Source organism: Lycium barbarum, chromosome 2 (genome assembly GCF_019175385.1).
Source record: "Lycium barbarum isolate Lr01 chromosome 2, ASM1917538v2, whole genome shotgun sequence".
In the NCBI taxonomy this organism is placed as follows: domain Eukaryota; kingdom Viridiplantae; phylum Streptophyta; class Magnoliopsida; order Solanales; family Solanaceae; genus Lycium; species Lycium barbarum.
In genome coordinates this window covers 20,283,424-20,303,269 of record NC_083338.1, presented here as the reverse complement: position 1 = coordinate 20,303,269, position 19,846 = coordinate 20,283,424, and the positions used below count along the sequence as shown (strand labels likewise).

Genomic DNA, 19,846 nt, shown 5'->3' with positions numbered 1-19,846 from the left:
AACAACTTCTCTTTAATCTTAACTATTTCCTCTCTGATAACAAGTTGTTTAAAAATGTCCCAAAAAGTAGTCTTACTCCATGTACTTAAAGCAGTTTTCAGTTTCTTCATCTTGAGCTTAAATGACAGAAATACATCATCAGTTAAGACTGTTTCCCATTGCTGCTTAACAAAATCAAGAAAAGTATCATGTTCCACCTAGAATTTGAGAAATCTGAATGGTTTGATAAACTTTTCCACTTGATCTCCATATGATACAAGTAATTGTGCATGATCAGAACCAGTCCTTGACAAATGTTCCACTTCTAAGCGTCCAAACAAATTCTGAAATGTATCATTATGTATAATCCTGTCCAATCTCTTAAAGATGTAGTCATTAGCAGCCCTACCATTCCACCAGGTGAAAGGACTCCCTTTGAAAGGCATCTCATGCAACTCACAGGAATTCAAACAAAAAGCAAAGTCTTCATATTCTTATGGCAAAACTGGTAAACCTCCTATTTTTTCTTCTTCATTCAGTATAACATTGAAATCTCCACCAACCAGTCAAGGAGATGTCATATTACTAGACAAGAGGTATAAACTGTCCCACAATTGCATTCTCTCCACTTCTGAACATTTAGCATACACCATTGTAACCACCATATCTTTATTGAAATCTTGAAACTGCAGCTTTACAGTAATAGATTGCTCAGTATCCAATAGAACCTCAAGATCAACATTGTGTTGCACAAAGAACCAGATTTTTCCATTACAGTTGGAATTAGCATAAGGCATTCTAAGTTTCCTTCTATATTTCTGAATTTGCCTCTGATGCTGAAAAGGTTCCATCAGAGCTACCAAAAAGAACTTGTGATGCTTATTTAACATTTGAACTCTATGAAATGCTTGTTGGGACGTCACTGATCTTATGTTCCAGAATAAAGTTTTAACAATCATTTAACAGATTTCTTAAGGTTACTCCTTGTTGAATACCTCACAATTTGTGGAACCTCAGAATTCTGCTTTTTTCCTTTCCTTGGCCCTTTGCTTTGTGATTTTGGAGATAATCCTGCCTCTACACACATCTGCTGTAGTTTCATATCAATAGCATCACCATCAACATCTTCCTTCTTATTGTTAATCAAATTCAACTTATCATGTTCCTCTTGTAACTTGTGAGAGACTACATCATGTAAAGCTTTGTTAGGTGATACCCTTACAGCAACATTCAGAGGCTGCATATCTCTAATATCAGGAATAATGGCCAAAGCTAAATTCCTTTGTTCTACATCAGCAACTTTCTCAGGATAATAACCAACCAACTGCAAGTTACAGTTAGAGCTATGTACCTCCTCATCAAAAATATCCTTCAGAATTAATGCCTGAGTAGACTCCTTCTGATCCATGGAACCAGTCATATCTTGCATCTTTTCATCAAAACCATCCTTCAAATACAGATCACCTGCTTGAGTACATTCAGCCATCTGATTTTCCAATGAAATTTCAGAGGCCTCATTTCCATAATGAATCCTGTTACTATCAAGCCTTTGACGAGCATCTTCATCTGCATCCCTACTACCCCTATTTTCAACTCCAAGTTGCTGATCAACTTCATCAACTCTTCTCTGCACCATTTCAGACTTTTGATCATCTGCAGATAATTCAGTATTCTCATGTTCTTGACAGTCATGAGACTTCTTTGAACCATAAGCCTCTTTAACCTCCAGAGAGTCTGCTTTGCCATCCAGCTGTGGACTATTAATCTCTTTTTGAACAGGATCATCATTATGCTGCTGTATTTTGGCAATAGCTACTACACTGTGATTATCAGCTTCACTATTGTGCACCTTAGCAGTTTCATTCTCATAAACTTCACCCTCTTTCAGAGACTTGGTTCCATTTGTAGCCTGATGTTTATCCAGAAACAAGTTTGCAGCCTCCACACGCATGCACCATATTATGCTCCTTCTTGCCATCTATACAGTCAGCTGCAACCCCTTGTTCTATAGACACATCTTCTTCAGTGACATGCTCCTCATGACTATTACTGAGCCTACTAACATCAACATCCTCTACTCCTTGGTTCAATACCTCAAATTTGTTTGTTACCTTAACTTCTTTGTTTCCATCATCCCTCCCAGTTGGATTCACTTTGTTCTTGTACTGCCCTTTGTTTCCAGGGTAAGTTACCATAGTACCACAGGATAATACCTTTGGTAAATATTGTTGCACTGGTTTTTTCCACCCCCTATTTCTTCTATATCTTCCTTGTTGGATTTGCCCTTGTTTACTTGTTCCAGGCTCATCTACTACAACTGCAACCTTTCCTTTGTTCTGAGACCCTACCCCATTATCTGCCACCTCATTTTCCAACAGTTCTGGATGTAGCACCCAACAATCATCATTGGAATGACTTTGTAAAAAGCACTTTGTGCAATACTTTGGTAAGTAGTCATATTGAATATTAACTTTAATCGACCTGATATCCTTTGTAACATCATCTTGAATCTCCATCCACACAGACTTAGGCAAATCTGCAAGCAAATCTACCTGCACTTTCACTCTTGCACAGTTTGGCCTGGTCTTATTGATAGTAGCAGCAACTAGCTGGATTGTCTTACCCACAGCAGAAGCCAATGTAAACAAAGATTCCTTGACAAAAAAATGTAGAAAGAAGGTTTGGAAACGAAATCCAAGCCATAGCAATTGAAGTTTCCTTTTCCACACTGAATTTAGAATCATATATTAATGGCCTCATTTGATAAGAATGACCATCTTTTGACTTCAACCAAAAGAAACTTTTTGATGATAGATTAATAAAATCTTCCCTTAGATCACATCTTATTAAGACATGTCTATCTCTCAAAAAGCCTACACGAATATTACCCTTTACTCCACACTGATGAGGTATAATAGATTGTAACTCTTCTAGTTCAGGACATCCATACGAAAACTTACCAACAATGGCATATTGTAGGTTTTCAATCCTGTCCATTCGTAATACTTCAGAAGAGGACCATCTTACGACGTGTTTACCATCTATAATCTCAACCATCTTCATAGGAATGGATTCACACGTTTGCATGGAATTTTTACCAGTTTCATGCATTAGGGTTTGACGATAATTCTATGTTGTGGACGTAGGGATTACTGTTTGTGACTGCTGAGCATTGCTGGACGAAGAGAGAGGAAGGAGGAGGGAGAGGGGAGGGAAATCTTGAGGAGAGAAAGACTGACCAACCACCAAATGCGGTGGCTGGCCAGTGGCCGGAGTGGCCATAGCACTATTAGGGTTTCAAACTAGGGTTTGCATGGGAGGAGAGAGAAGAGAGTGTAAGGGGATTTTTTGCCAATTTTTTTTGAAATTATAAACTAGGGATATTTGAGATTTTTTGTAACTCAAATAACACTTACATTTTCTATTCTGAATTTTTTAATCATCAGCAGCAAAAACCAACAAAAAAATAACACTTACATTTCAAACTAACTTCAGCCATAAGAAAAAATCTTACCGTTGATTAAAATCAAATGTTCAAAATAATCTATGCTACACAACAAAATATGAAAGAGATATCTCAAACAAAAAAATAAAATTAACACTAGGATAATAAAAATCGTCGAAAATCCTCATTTAAGACATGTAAAATGAACTCAGATGATCTCACTGGATTAACTAGAACAGTATACTTGAAATTTAGGTTTTAAATATTGCACGCAACCATCAAAAAAGGGAACACAACAAAAGATTAAAAGCAAAAATTAGAGAAAATCACAACCTATAAATTTCAGACCCATTAGAACAAATTCTAGGTTTTAATTTGGTGATTGAGACTTAGTCGAAGCAAAAATTAGAGAAAACACAAATATATATTAAGAACTATAACTGCAAAAATAAAAAGATTCACTTCATGCATGAACAAAAATCAACACATAACCTATTCGGGAAATAAAAACAGAGATTCACTGCATTCAATCAACACATTCTAGAATTTTCACATACATTTCAGATATATGTGAAAGTTAGGGTTTTAAAAATCTCGAAAATGCATAAAAAAAGGAGAGAAATTTTCACATACGTTTGCAGAATTTTTGATGGAGAAGGTACAGTAGAAATTTCCCAACCATATGAAGCAGCAGCCATATGAAGCAGCTGTAGAAATTTCCTTATGAAGTGTTGAAGGTACAGTAGATAGAATGTGTAGAAATTTCTAAAAATTACGGTTGTGTAGGAGTGTTTAAGTTATTAAGTTGTGGGCTCCAATTGTTGGAATCTTTTAAGTTGTAGAAAAATTACAAAAGTAATATAATTATTTAAAAGGCCAAGCTGCCGCTAAGTTCAAATAACTCCAGGAAAAATTAGAATTTACGAAAATGCTGGAAAATGAAAATAAAACCGCCGCTAAATTATGTAATTTATGGGCTCTTATTGAACCGCTACGCCAACCGCCGGGAGATCAATATCTAGCGGCAGTTTGTAGAAACTGCCCCAAAGAAACCGTAGCTAAGAACTTTTTTTTTTTTGGTAGTGACTATTCACCAAATCGCCTGCCATGATTGAAAAATTGTCGGTTTTAGAAGTAGGAGTAGCAACGATACATTTACTACTAGTATACTATGTTTGTCTTCTATATTAAACTAGATGGCCCGAGCCCGTGCAAAGCACGGGCGAATGTTGTTATATAAAAGTGGTTTGACTTTTGCAAGGTACTTCTTTATTCGTTTTATAGGAGTTTAACTAAAAAAAAGGAACCAATACCATCAAGTTAAAAATTACTCATAACATAATATGCTTCATATTGTGCGGAACAAAGTTATATTATTACATTGCCAAGCTTGCTAGAAAGAAAAAAAAAGCAACTACAGACTTTATTATGTTATAACTCCACATTCAAAGCACTATATTCTTTCTGAATAATTTAACAAGAATCTTCTTCAACACATACTAAAACTAAGCTGGAGATTTTGTTACAGGAAAGTGCAGATTCTTTACCTTTTTGCTGGTGGAATATCATTCTCAAAGAATATGATAATCCGCTTCTGAGTAAATTATAGTAACTCTATAGGAGCTTTTCTCACTTCACATTCAAAGTTTATCAAACATAAAATAAGGAGGCAATCAAATCTTATCATATAGAAATTGAGAAGGCAATATAGAAAATCTCCTTGTAAAGCACATACAGTTGCTATCCTTAAAGTATTCATAGTTTATCTTATGCTACATTATCAAGAATCAATACTGCATTTAGTAGCTAACAATACTTCACTCAGAAAAGAGTCATTGCTACAATCTCAGTCAAAATTCAAACTCTATTGGAGAAAATAATGAATAGGATGTGATTGTATTCCACAAGATGTGAACAGACCTTGAAACAATCACTTCCATCTTCCCATGCTCAAGTGCAACATGGCAGGCCTTACTTTCCTTCTCCTTTTCAATTTGAATGGAAATTCCCCTAAGTTAGGCTTTCACGTTCAAAGACCAAAGCGAATTCCATAAAACACTAATACGACATCAACAAACTTCACAATGTCAATTCCAATGAAAATACAAATAAGTCGCACCTTCAGCCATCCATTTTCCACATAACAGGATAAGGTGAAGTTATATCAGTAAATTACATCTGTGCATACCGACACTCATTTTTTGATTTCAAGACAAAACAGATGTGCATTATACATTTTTTCAGCCATCTACAGAGTCAGATTACCCAATAATGCTAAATAACCAATCCCCTTGCAGTAGTCTGTTACTATAATTCAATAGTTCTTTTAACAGTTTCCATCTCTTACCTCCATGCTGCATCGTCAAAATCTTCTTCCATAAACACCTTAAGCGTATATAATCTGTTGAAAGGAAATTGCACATAGAATTGTGCATGTTTCTAATCACTTTGTGATTATCATGTAGCTTTGATCATACTCAAATCTTTTTCAATAAGTGATAGTCAATTAATCAGCTGAGCACAATTTCAGAACAGCCCCTATCCAGAAGTAATTCCACCTTTGATATGAAGCATGAACTCTTCTGTTTAAGAATAATGGCTAGCTAAATTGATGAATGTTAGTCTATTACAAGCTATCTAATGACACAACTAATGATAAATAGAGTGCTCATTGAACAATTATCCTCGGTTCATTATATAAGTTGCTTCCTTTTGCAAGTAGCTTGTCAAAAAAGCTTGGTCAAATCAGAAGAATATAATCATTATCAAATGCTTAAGTTATATCAAACGAACACAAATACAACTAACTAAAGCAGAATCAGCAGTAACACTAATTCAAGAAGAGGAACTACTCTCTAGTCTCTCTATCCCAAGTGTATGAAACTCTTCCCAAATGGGAAAATCCATAAATGTTTGACACTATTCTAGGAACAACTATAATTATATATAAGCTTCATAACTTTCAAAAATTCAAATTTATTCAACTATTAAATTTTAATTTTGATTATTTTCCTTAACTACTTGCATACAGATACAACGTTAGCAGAAATGTTATACACGCCAAATAAGATTATGTCAAATGGTCGTATATTAAGTACAGCTTCACGACAGAGAGTGAGAAAACTACAGCTGTCTAATGCAGATATGCGATGTCATCAAATGATAAATTCCATGAATTTCTCAATAGCTTTTCTGCTTTATTTCCTCCTTTGTCTTGGAGAGGGAGATATACCTACAGTCTGTGGATTGGAATTTTAGATTCTTTTGATCAGTTTCTTTGCATTAGAGGAAAACCACAGTGGACATGTAAATTCAGCTTAATGTATCTGCAATCAAATCAATTCCTCATTCTTAAGACTTTTTGCCAATAATATTCACTTATCTCAACATTCTCTGTCAAGGGAAATACTCCTATATAATACAGATGGCATTTTGGAATGACCAGCAATAAATGAGGACACCTTCTTATCTAATGCCATGGGTGTGATTCTTGAAAAGGCAGATAACCAGAACGATTCCCATCATATATTGCTAAAAAAAATTACAAACTATAAAGCAAAAAAAAAAAAAACTGAAATTTAAGAAAAGATTACCACTTTTATCATAGGAATTTGAGAGTGAGATTGCTTTTTAACCTTTAGAAAGGTCCTCAAATAGCAGAGAAAAGCCATGAAGCCGCTGGTATAGGGGTTTGTCAATGCCGACTGCCAGGAATTGAGTTTTGCTTGCGAGAAAGTTCCTTCACACTTTCTTTCTAATAGGAAAACCAGGGAGAGAAAGCAACCTGAGAAAGGGGAAAGATGCGACGGAACATTATGAAGGAAAGGATGCTTCTAGAATCATGTCAGGCAAGCAATGAAGGACTTTTTATGATACCAGTAATCTAAGTTCCCATAGATAGATTGAAAAAAGACATAAAGATAGGAGGAAAATATCGGTTTGAAACTCTTCGATACAAAGACTGATAGATTAACCTTTGAAAGTCTGAAGAGTAACAGATAAGAGCAAAAGAGAGAAACAAAAAGAAAACAATGAAAGCCAACGAAAGGTAAAGGTTGACAACTTCTAGTACTACATGAAAAGTAACTACTTGATTCTACTATATGTATTAACACAGAACTGAAGACATAGTAAAATCATAGACGGTTAAGCATATCAACCTCTTGCACGTGATAATTAAAAGCAAAAGCTAGATAAACATTATACTCTTAAACTGAATCTTTCCACTACCCCAACTGCAAGAAAACTCTTAATCAATCCACATAAACTTTCATAATTTAATTTAAAAAAATAAAAGGGGTACTTTCACTCTTCAAGAACTGATTCCCCAATATCTGAGTTATCAAACATATTTATTTAACATTAGGTGGAGCCACATAGAATTACAATAAGAAATACTTATCAAGTAAAATAAAAAAAAGGATTGAATGCAAACCAGATTTTTTTTTCTTCCAAGAATGGGACTTTCCCAACATTTTGAGCTTCCAAACAATCTTGTTTCACATTAATCGACCTATATATAATAATAGAAACAAATAGTCACCAAAATAAAGCTAAAAATAAAAAAAGGAAAATTATAATAGAAACAGTGAAATGAATAGCGAAGCTAATCGAGGGAAGGGCACATACTGTTGTTTTTTTTTTTTTCCTTCCAGAATTGTGGTGAGAAAAGCCACGTGTGCTGAGCGAAATCACTTTTACCAGCGAGCGAAATGATGGTTCTGCCCTTGGTCGTAGAAAACGCAGTCAACAAAAGCTCTATATTTTCATTATAATCCTGCTTAGAGTAATGGTTTCATGGGAACAACATCAAAACTAAGATTCTACTTTATATATTATAAAGTTAAATCAAATTTCTCCGACATCAAATTAGAAAACCTAGTCAACAAAGCTCTATATTTCCATTATAGTCCTGCTTAGAGTAATGGTTTCAAAGGAACAACATCAAAACTAAGACTCTACTTTCTACCCAAAATTAGCAAGAAGGCTACTAAATCACCAAATTCCAAGTGCAGTAAATTTAGTCCCAAAACTGAACAAACAATTAAACAGTGTATTGTTCAACCGGGTTTGTCATTTCAAAATTTTACAATTTTTGATTTTTTGAAGCAAACCCACCACCAGAAAGCTAAGCAAACAAACAAAAAGAATAAGAAGAAAGGAAGCAACCAAAAGAACCCACCAGAAAATCGGAAGAAGCAGCACACAATAGCTCAGCAGTACAATGGAAAAAAAGCCAAAGAACATTGAAGGCTGTTAATGGGGTAATGAAACCTTTGTCGTAGTGTACAATTAACAGAACCATTAGAATTCAATTTTCTTAGCACAAAATTGCCATTATAAAGCGGTATAACCCTTCCAAACTAAATCAAAATTCAAAATCAAATTCTTAAATTCTTAGAAGAAAAAGTACCAATTTTCTGCATGCCAAACAAAAAGAAAAGCAACAATTGAATACGGAAAAGCTTAGAGTCCCCCCTAGAAAGTAAAAACACACCTAAAGAGAAATATAAAGTAACCTTGAGTTATCTTCACACAGATAAAGTAATATGATATAACAGAAGTGTTCTGAAAAAGTAATATCTTTTTTTTTCACTGATTGAGCGAATAAGTTCTACTTTCAACTACCTCAATATTTTCAGTCATTCAATAAAGTAACTAACTAAATCTCCAGGTACTGAGACCAAAGTAGTACTTCTGATCTAATATGATCTAAAACATAGAATTTGTATTTTGGTTCAAAAGGGACAAACTCAATTTGTTGTATCTATTGTTCTTTATTTGTTTTAAGAACAATTTCTGCTAGTTTGTTACCTTATAGAATATTCTTGTCTATTTCCTTGCGTTAAATCTTTATAGTTGTTGTTCTTTTCCTCATTGCATTCCAATGTATCCTCCAAGCGTACACCTCAAGGAAGGGGTGTTGATCCATCGATCTGCACATGTAACAAAGCAGGATACATTTGTTTCAGTCAGAGCAGTGAAATGATAAGTTCTTCCACCATACTACCATCGTATCGAACATAACAAATTATAACCAGAAGTTCAACCACAAGAGTATTGTATAATGTCTACAAGATTTCTATCAAATGATTACAACCTACATATCAAGATAACATACCTTGAGAATAAATAGTGTAATGGAAATGTTATTTTCTAATGCAATCACCTTAACACTATCATTATGCTGGGTAAAAAAATACTGGAATCAGAATCGAGCAAGATCTTCACTCAATTTCCTCGTTATCGTCGAGTCAACACAAGACTCATTTCAAATAAACATGATTCCTTCTGACCACATGTAGTTGACAAGAGCATCTGTCCATGTTTTACTATGAGGCTCAACCTCATAATTCATATTAGTTAAGTCAACAACGAAATAGTCATATAAGAGGATTAGTTTGAATTGCTTAAATACATTATCCCTAATCTTTTTATTTAATGTGTATCAAATTAACGGTCAGTAATCATGTATCTACGTTTCTTCCGAAGTCTGAAAAGTAGTCCATTACTTAGCTGATTCATGCAGTTAGTTTTCGGAAATGTAAAAAGTATTGATCAACTTTTCCTTCATTTTGGCCCCCTGTTGTGCTCCATGCTTCTAAGATCACAACCATAACTGAACACATAATCGCTACAACTTCAGATTGTTCATTCGAGTCAGTGTTTTTTCTTTCACTTTGAAGTAGAAGAATAAGCTTGAAAAGCTTTTGAAAAACGATTCCAATGTAACCCTACAGTATTTTATCAAGAAACTTCTATCTATTTAATAACGGTTAAATAAATGTTATAATCTCATTAACAGGACTCCAGGAGCAAAAAATTGACGTCCATTAACAGTGATTTCATTCACAGCAGATTAGAGGATTTCCCATACACGAAGATGATTATCATAAAGATATTCCCAAACTCGAACCACCATATTTTCTGCTCTATTGATCCGGTTTATTAAAACTACATCAAACAGTATCCGCCTACAGAATCATAAATGGCATGGACTTGTAGCACTATAAATGAAAAACAGTATAGTACCTATAGTTTATGTTGCTCAAGTATAATAATGATTCTATCACTATAATGATGACTAACACTCATTTATTCAACCAGAGGACACTATTACATTGTACGTATATGAGTATGAGAATTTTAAGTGGGGAAATGAACAAAAGGGAAACAATGTTAACCTGAACTGGTTCTCCAAATATGAACTTTTCATTTCAGATCATCTTCTTCCTGTATTAACAGCTGCATGTCCAACTGTGACAGAAAAACAGTAAATCAAGGCTGGAGTAAATCAGCATGTTGGCCTTGCGTCCTCCAACTCAGTACATTGAGGTATTCAGAAAGGCAGTTAATCTTGAAATCAAAGATCAAAAAACGCCTAAACATGCATTAATATACCATCAAGTAGTAAATGCAAAAGCCAACATTTGCTTTATTTCACAAAAATCAGCACCTCACATCCTGCACACAAAACACAGATAATAAAAAATTACTATTTTTCTCAAATAGTCAGCTGCATATCTTTTATTCTTATTCTCTTGTTAAGCTTATGTTCATTTGGTTTTTCCGACTTTTTCCATTTAATCTCCCCCAATTACTGTATGCTATTCGATGCACCAAAACACAGTAGTATGCCATTTAGCATAGAAAAGAACATGTAGCTGTAACTAACCGCAAAGAAAAGAGCATGCGACTGTAATTGACTTTTACCTTTCAGAAGATAATGAATTTCCAAGGCTACTCATCAAACTTTCTTTCTCAAGTTGAGTTAAAGAATCCAACAAAATAAGATAGAGGAAAGGAAATAAAGTTAAAGATGAGAAAAGACAATATAAATTTATTTCACAACAAACAGTATCTAACAATGACCTATAACTCTGAGGTACTCAAAAAGCTCCAGCAACAAACTTATAACTTCCGAGACCCTTTCAACAGCATCATCAATTTAGTCAGAATATTCTGAAATTCCAAAAAGTGTCTCAAATAATCGAGAAATAACTGATACCTAAAAGGAACAATCACCAGCAAAATTATAATAGCCAGTCCATTTAAAAAATTGTAATGCCAGTAAGAGTGTAATCAGTCATATGAATGTGTCTTGCTTATTGCGTATGTGAAGACTGTTGAAGAAACTTTGAAGCACACCCCTATTCTACTTTTTGAAGCATGAAAGAACTACAAGATGGACAATCTTCAATTAATTTTTAAAGTTCTCAGCATAGGATGTCAATGCACTTTTATTAACTCTCAATGCAATTCTAATATGCAAATATCGGCCAATAACTTTACCAGTTTAAAAAAAATGCAAATGTCAGCCAAGCATGTAAAAGTAAAAGGTTCATATTCTCATCTGCTCTATATACTGTGTTTCTTATTGTTTTTCACTTTGTATGAAGAACAATTACAACTACACATAGATCTATTATCTAACATACAAATCTCCTGAACATGCCGCCATAAATCATACTTAACATCAGAAGAACAAGAGATACCCGAAAAATTGACTTGTATGCAAACTATACGACAATCAAGAATCAATATTAAAAAGTTGCAAACAAAATTAAACATAACTAAGACGAAGACATGCATCAGAAGAAAAAGAACACCAGTTGAGGCATATAGCCAAGAAATTATCACTCAGGACAATTACAATAAGCTCAAGATATTATACCTACTCTCATTACATCTGAATCTAATCTATGCTGGTGCAGAAGATTCTGTCAATTGTCAATATTCATGTCTGAGCTTCAATCTTTCAATTGTATGTCCATCTCTGAAATCAAAGTTTAATCAAGTTATGAAAAACCCAATTTCAAAGGAAAAATCGCAAAATTCTTCATAAAACTACAAAATTAAAATAAATCACCACATCCAACACTTCATTGATGCAAAAGAGGTAATATCATACGAACCAAGAACAATGAGAAAAGGAAGAGAGTTCAATTAAATTCTTAAAACTCCAATTTCAAAGTGACGACCTCAAAATCCTTCATAAAACTATAAAATTAAAGGGTAGGCCAACAAATCAAAACCAAACCGATCCATCTACCAGATATTAATCATCAAACTATCTCTGTAATAATCATTCGGATATTGATCAAACGCCCCACAAGATATATCAACAAAATAACACAAAGAAGTGTCAGTAATAGACAACACCAGCAAAAAAGATGGAGAAAGATGAAAAACATCACTAATTTAAGTGATAGCCAGTCAACTGGAAGGGGGAAAAAAAATAACCAAACGAAAATTTCTTATAGACATTTATTTAATCTATCCTAAAATACCCAATTTGAAATTCCAGGTCAAAACCTCAAAATCCAAATAAGCACAATCAGAGGTCCAATCTATAGCGAAAAATCAGATTGTAAAACTATGGGGTTACCTTGAATAGAGCAAAAACCAAGCTTGAAAGTAGCCGGCTGGTTTCTTCGAGTTTCCAGAAATCTAACTAATTTTTGGGGAGAACATAGCACAATAATGAAAAGGGATAAAGAAATGAGCTCTTATCAAACTATTTCTTGGAATTGATCAAAACTCTTTCCATCCAAACTTGTTCTTTCATAGAAATCGCAAAAAGAACACGCCAAATTAAAGTAGGAATCTACAGAAAATTGAACTCATCGGAAAGGCAAACAAAACCAGTACAAAACTGATCGGATGAAGGAAGGCAAAGGGGAGAAGATTGCAGAACATGGTAGAATTGTAATGAATATGTGGACCAGCGCGAAATTACAGTTTTACCCTTCGTCGTCCAAGAACCTTCACTTATTAATAGTAGAAAAAATGAAAACTCTAGCAGCCACATTTGACAGATATTTTACCATATCTAGAAACTGCCCCAAAGAAACTGCAGCTAAGAACTTTTTTTTTTTGGTAGTGACTATTCACCAAATCGCCTGCCATGATTGAAAAATAATCGGTTTTAGAAGTAGGAGTAGCAGCGATACATTTACTACTAGTATACTACGTTTGTCTTCTATATTAAAAAATGAAAACTCTAGCAGCCACATTTGACGCCTCATTATTGTTCTTTAAGTCAAGTGAACGACTTTCTGACCAGATGCTGGTAAACAAAAGTTGCTGAAAAACTCATCTGTCATATTAAATGTTATTTTCTTGCCAAATCGAAAAGCCTATAAAAGCCAAGCCTTATGCAACAATACTTTGCATAACCTATCTAGCCAAATAAACCACCCAAAATATGGAGTTCTTCAACTTCTTTTCCATTTTCCTTTTTGTTTCTTTCCTCTTTTTGTTAACGAAATGGAAGAATTCCAATAACCAAACCAAAAGATTGCCTCCAGGTCCATGGAAATTACCTTTACTTGGAAGCATGTTTCATTTGCTAGGTGGACCCCCACACCGTGTCCTTAGAGATTTAGCCAAAAAATATGGACCAATTATGCATCTTCAACTAGGTGAAATTTCTGCAGTTGTAGTTACTTCTCCAGAGATGGCCAAACAAGTACTAAAAACTCATGACATTGCTTTTGCATCTAGGCCCGTACTTGAGGCTGCCAAGATTGTTTGTTATAAAGGAACCAACATTGTCTTTGCCCCCTATGGTGATTACTGGAGACAAATGCGTAAGATTTGTCTTTTGGAATTGCTTAGTGCCAAAAATGTTAAGTCATTCAGCTCTATTAGACGAGATGAAGTTCTTCGTATGATTGAATTTTTTCGATCATCTTCTGGTAAGCCAGTTAATACAACAAAAAGGATTTTTCAATTTGCAAGCTCTATGACATGTAGATCAGCATTTGGGAAAGTATTCAAGGAGCAAGATGAACTTATAATACTACTAAAAAAAACGACAGCCTTAATGGAAGGGTTTGATGTGGCTGATATATTCCCATCACTGAAATTTCTTCATGTACTATGTGGAACAAAGGGTAAAATTGTGGGTGTTCACCACAAGTTAGATGCCATTCTTGAAAAAATCATCAATGAGCATAAAAACAATGGTGAATTAGAAGGTGAAAGTTTAATTACCGTACTGCTAAGACTAATGAAAGAGGGAGGCCTTCAATTTCCGATCAACCATGATAACATCAAAGCTGTTATTTTTGTAAGTATTATATATCGCATCATCTACCTTCGCATCCTTCTCTTGCTGCTCCTCCTTATTGCTATTATTAATTTACAAAACTAGAATGAAGAAAATTTTGTACCACCCCAACTTAGCATTTCTGTGATAATTAACTAATAGAAAATACAATGATAAAATGAAAATTGTGTTGAAATTTAAAAGTTCCTACAAACTATGTAGAACAAAGTTAGTTGCACAAGTCTAATACAAGTAAATAATTTTGTAGAAACAGGTCAAAAAATTTGCACAATATAAATAGCACGGGAGAGATAATTTAATAATTTAATAATATTGTAACTTGCTCATAAATGAAGGACATGTTTGCTGCGGGAACAGAAACTTCATCAGCAACAATTGATTGGGCCATGGTGGAATTGATGAAAAATCCAAGTGTACTCGCCAAAGCTCAAGCAGAGGTAAGAAGCGCATTCAGAGAAAAAGAAAGTTTTGACATAGATGATGTCGAGAAGTTGAAATACCTAAAGTTGGTCATTAAAGAAACTTTCAGAATCCATCCTCCATTTCCCCTTTTGCTCCCAAGAGAATGTAGGGAAGAAGCAGACATAAATGGCTATACTATCCCTTTGAAAACAAAGGTTATGGTTAATGTGTGGGCTATGGGACGAGACCCAAAATATTGGAATGATGCAGAAAGCTTTAAACCTGAAAGATTTGAGCAGAACTCCGTGGATTTTGTTGGTAATAATTTTGAATATCTTCCCTTTGGTAGTGGAAGGAGGATGTGCCCTGGAATATCATTTGGTTTAGCTAATGTATTTTTTCCACTGGCTCAATTGCTGTATCATTTTGATTGGAAACTTCCTAGCGGAATCAATCCTAATGATTTGGATTTGACTGAATCTGCTGGAGCAACTTGTGCTAGAAAGAGTAACTTATACTTGATCGCGACCCCTTATCAATCTTGTTAAGAGTGATGTCATGACATCGAACTTTGCTTTTACTAATAAAGGATTGTGCTTTTATATTTGTTTTGCAACCCCACCATTGTACATATTTTGTTAAATTTTACTTCTAATATTATATTCTAGTTTGTACCTTCCCTGAGCTTCTTAAAAACATGTTTATGTAATTACCCTGTACACTGAACAACTGATAATTAACCATGAATATGAACTTGTATATAACCTATTACAACAAGGTTTGGGAGTTAAATGGCTAATACGAATTTATACACCAAAACAGTGCTTTAGATAGTAGATATCCAACATTGTTGAGGAAACTCTTATGGCAACTACATTTAGGGGAAAATCACTCAATATTGAATACTCGCTCCAACCAACATATGCAGCAAATATGTATTTTAATCTGTTTCAAAAAGAATATCTGTAATGACCTGTTTGGTCGTTATAGTATTTTTTACCCATTTACACCCATTGACTTTTTCCCGAGTCCTATGAGTTCGATTTTGACCCGCGGGGATGGGTAATACAGTTCCCGAGATGATCGGACGAGTTTTAGTGTGACTTTTAAAAATTTGACCCTTTAAGTGAAAAATGTTGGACCCACAGTTGACTTTTGAGTAAACGGACCTTTTTAGGGACTCTATCGATTCCGAGAGGTCCGGATGATCGTTTGTGACTTGGCAGGGTATTCAATTCGGTTCCCAAAGCACTCGGGAGCGTTTTGGGTTATTGGTTGGAAAATTGGTCTTAGGCCATTGGGGGTTTGTTGACACTTAATTTTCACCTCATAAAATGCGTATTTTAATTTTCAAAGTTCCTGAGTCCAAGACGGAGTAAGGATGCTCTTAAAAAATCAAAAAAAATCAAAAATTCTGAGATAATTGCAGAAATTGGCATCTTAATTATTATTTCATAAAAATTGATGATTGCAAGAAAATTAAAAGTTATTTACTTTCATAAATATAATTTGAAATGAAGATACGTATCCCGCTCCATCTTGAAAAAATTGTTAATTAAAACAGTGTACGAATTACGGCTCATTTTGACCGTATTTTTCACATTTCTAAATATTATCCGAAACCATGTCAATATTGGGCTCATATTAACGCTCGAATTTCAAAACGATGTATTATAAATTTTGTTTCCGTCAAAAATCATTTTACAAAAAGGGTTTTAGACGAATACGTTTTAAAAAGAAGTGTTTTTAAAAGTGAGGTACAAGGTTTGGAAAAGGTCTTTTATTTAAACTGGGGGTTCATTTTAAAAACTTTAAAAACTTCGGCCGGGGGTGGGGGGTGGGCTTTATATTCAAAGGGGGAGTGAAAAGTTTAATAAAATAACTTTTCACGCCCCCCCCCCCCCCCCTCAATTTCCTCATTTCCACCCCGACCCTTTCTCTTTTCTTCTCAGGCGAAAATGGCGACTGTTCTAGGGTTTGATTAGCGATCAAATTCGCGGCATTTCATAGCTGTTTTACGTCAGATTTTGAGGGCTTTTGTCCTCTACCATGTTTCCTCATGATTGCCAGGTTTATTTTTGTGTAATTTATATTTTTTGATCTCGAATTTGACTCGTCTATTGGGATGTTACTTGGTTCCTTCATGTGTGTGGTTGTCATGGGTGGAGCCTCGAGCTCTTGGCCATCTTGTGCACCACATACAACAAAGTGAAGGACCCAGGGATCACTTTCCATGTGTAATACCCCATAATTAAATTAGGGAAAATTGGTCATTTAGCAAAATTTAAGCCAAAAATAGAAAATAAAAAAAACAGGAATAAGTTATTTGGGCTAAAGCCCATTTCAATGAACTGGAAACAAAAGGGGATTAGTGAAGGGCTCACGAAGCATAGAAGCTTCTGTGGCAACAAGTTAAGAAAAGGTCGTAAGTACATCATTAACGTTTGAACTATTGGAATTGAAAAGATAGAGAGATTTTCTAGCATCAAATAGCGAAGGATAAAGGAGGATTGATCAAATTGATTTTGCTGCAATCTTTTGGCGTGAAACAGAGAAGCGAAAGAACACTATTGAAGTTATATTCAATTCAAAGGGTAAATTTTCTTACTTACAGTTTGACTAAGCTTATCCTTCTGTGTGTATGAAATTCCATTGGGTACTAAAGAAGGTATTTTGGCAGTGATCCACTAAAGAAGGTATTTCGGCAGTGATCCTATATGGCTTAGGTTTATGCACGCATTTGATATAATCTAGATAAAGAAGTGGACTAGTGAATTGTATCAATAGGTTGGAATTGATAGATTGTAATCTAATTGAGTTACACATAGCATAGGCAGAATTTAGAGTCAAATAGGAAACCCCAAGGGATGAATATTTCAAATTAGCTAAGAATAAACCTAAACGAGGAAATTTACACGAGATCGATATGATGTGATTATAGATTGATCGAAGGAAGTCGTACGGATTGCTCTAGGTGACGAGTCTGGTATTTCAGCACGAGTACTGTGAGTAGTAATCTTACCACAATTTGTATTTTCATAACCTGCATGGTTTATACATGATTTTGAAAATAAGATGTGTTACCGATGCTTTGAAATTGCATGTGGGACCGGTCCTGTCACACCCCAATCCTGATAGGGCATGATGGGCACCCGACCCTTACTTAGAGCCGACCGGACCCGCTGGTTCTCGTTATACTCATAATCTCACAGGACTCTTAAGTCATGAAATGAAATGCATAATGAAAGCTTTTCAAAACATTCTTTTCGTCTTTCTCAAATCAAGTAAAATCTGTAATCTTATGAAATTTGTAATGTAATGCATAATGATACATCGGCTTACAGAGCCGCTTGCAAGAATGACATACTATATACGTGACTCTGTCTGCAAAGTCTCTAACATAAATCAATATACCATAACATGAATACTCTGACTCGGCAACACTCCGGAAAGAAATGGAGCTCGCCAATGCAGATGGAACATCTTCTAGCAATATCTGATACTCTACTCATCTGTATACACTTGCGTGGCATGAAACACAGCGTCCACAAGAAGGGGCGTCAGTACGAATAATGTACTGAGTATGTAAGGCATGAGTAACAACATAACATAGATATGAAAAGTAACAAGGAATAAGAGAGATAACCTGTACATCCGGATGCCTCGTAAGGCGGATGTCATGCATGCTTAGCCTTTTAAAAAAAAAACATTTCAATACATATACATAGTAACATGCCCGGCCATTAAAGCGCGGTGTCATATATATAATATCATGCCCGGCCATTAAGGCTCGGTGTTATCATCATTAGCCCGCGTCCGGTCCTCCCGCGTTTCGGGCAATATCATAACATGCCCACTGCAGTGGTGTGCACATCTACGTGCCTGCCCGGCCGACTATAGCGCGCCGCGGTGTGAGAAAATATATATATATATATATATATATATATATATATATAAAGCATGCATGAGAGCCAAGTAAAAGCCATAAGTACATCGGAGTGACGTAAGGTCGGTAACCTCCGATTATATTATGGAATAATCATCGTCGCTTTGTCTCACCTTGAAGGAACAATTATTATAAGGTGAGACTATCAATGAAGAATAACATTAAGAGAAAACATAGAATAAGATCATAAATCTCATAAGGCATCAATTCATATACTTTTGGAATCTTAAAAAGAATAGTCATCATCCATGAATAAAATTGAGACATCAAGAAATAGTTCAACATTCTTATATCATCATTGAAATCATAAACTTGGAGCCTTTAAACATGAAATCATTCTCATCACAGTCATCATAGAAATATTCTCACCCTTGACATCATCATTGTCATAGAAAAACATATCCATCGTTGTTGTCATAAAAGCTTACGGAATCATAAACCTTTGGTTTAGGAAATACAACATTTTGGAAAACATTCATGAATTATTAGCAAGGGGTTATGCCTTGGAATTATGAAGATCTAAATTTTGGAAATAAGGAGGCTATGAACACATTTATGGAATTATAATCATAGGAATCATGCCTTGAAAGAAAGGGACGAGCCTTAACATACCTGTTCAACCTCCTATTAGCTACGCTTATTCGTCCGGGCTCGCAAGTCTACATTTACAAGGATTTAGATCAACTTTAGCCTCTTTATCGGACACTTAAATCGGGCAGCATCTCCCCTGTTTATATGCCCAGCCCGAATTCTCAATTCAACAACCAACACAACAATAACAATACCAACATCAATAAAATCATTTTCCATATAAAATTATTCCATAGAGTAGCCCATATGGTGTTTGTTCCATATTTCCACCAACAGACTTAATTTACACAATTTACAGCTCCTTTTCCATAAATAAACCAATATTAACGTTAATAGCAAGAGATTCATACCTTTATCTTGATAATAATACTATATCTTCACTCCTTCACCTTGAATCCAAGCCAATTCC

At 34.8% G+C, this 19,846-nt stretch overlaps 2 protein-coding genes across 16 annotated transcripts; one reads left to right on the top strand and one right to left on the bottom strand.

Moving 5' to 3' along the window:
- Positions 1-920: 920 nt before the first annotated feature.
- Positions 921-13,390, bottom strand: LOC132626315 (uncharacterized). 15 transcript variants are annotated; one of them, XM_060341149.1, is made up of 9 exons: positions 13,252-13,390; positions 12,103-12,200; positions 11,297-11,386; positions 10,826-10,888; positions 10,609-10,681; positions 9,239-9,360; positions 8,054-8,201; positions 7,860-7,937; positions 921-7,208 (listed from the first exon to the last, which is right to left on the bottom strand). In XM_060341149.1, the coding sequence occupies exon 9, from the start codon at positions 1,955-1,957 to the stop codon at positions 935-937; it is 1,023 nt and encodes a 340-aa protein (XP_060197132.1). In that variant the 5' UTR covers positions 1,958-7,208; positions 7,860-7,937; positions 8,054-8,201; positions 9,239-9,360; positions 10,609-10,681; positions 10,826-10,888; positions 11,297-11,386; positions 12,103-12,200; positions 13,252-13,390; the 3' UTR covers positions 921-934. The 15 variants fall into 15 exon arrangements, with proteins under 15 accessions (XP_060197132.1, XP_060197119.1, XP_060197125.1 ...); XM_060341136.1 differs by having other exon boundaries at positions 12,099-12,200; positions 12,813-13,284; XM_060341142.1 differs by lacking the exon at positions 11,297-11,386 and having other exon boundaries at positions 921-5,825; positions 7,018-7,208; positions 12,099-12,200; positions 12,813-13,284.
- A 62-nt stretch (positions 13,391-13,452) lies between these two features.
- LOC132626314 (premnaspirodiene oxygenase-like) lies at positions 13,453-15,576 on the top strand. The gene is made up of 2 exons (XM_060341135.1): positions 13,453-14,498; positions 14,834-15,576. The coding sequence occupies exons 1-2, from the start codon at positions 13,632-13,634 to the stop codon at positions 15,446-15,448; spliced, it is 1,482 nt and encodes a 493-aa protein (XP_060197118.1). The 5' UTR covers positions 13,453-13,631; the 3' UTR covers positions 15,449-15,576.
- Positions 15,577-19,846: the final 4,270 nt, after the last annotated feature.

Coding starts and splice junctions, on each gene's coding strand:
- LOC132626314 (XM_060341135.1), top strand. CDS start 13,632: ATGGAGTTCTTCAACTTCTTTTCCATTTTCCTTTTTGTTTCTTTCCTC. Junction 14,499..14,833: donor ACATCAAAGCTGTTATTTTT/GTAAGTATTATA, acceptor TCATAAATGAAG/GACATGTTTGCTGCGGGAAC.
- LOC132626315 (XM_060341138.1), bottom strand. CDS start 1,957: ATGGCAAGAAGGAGCATAATATGGTGCATGCGTGTGGAGGCTGCAAAC.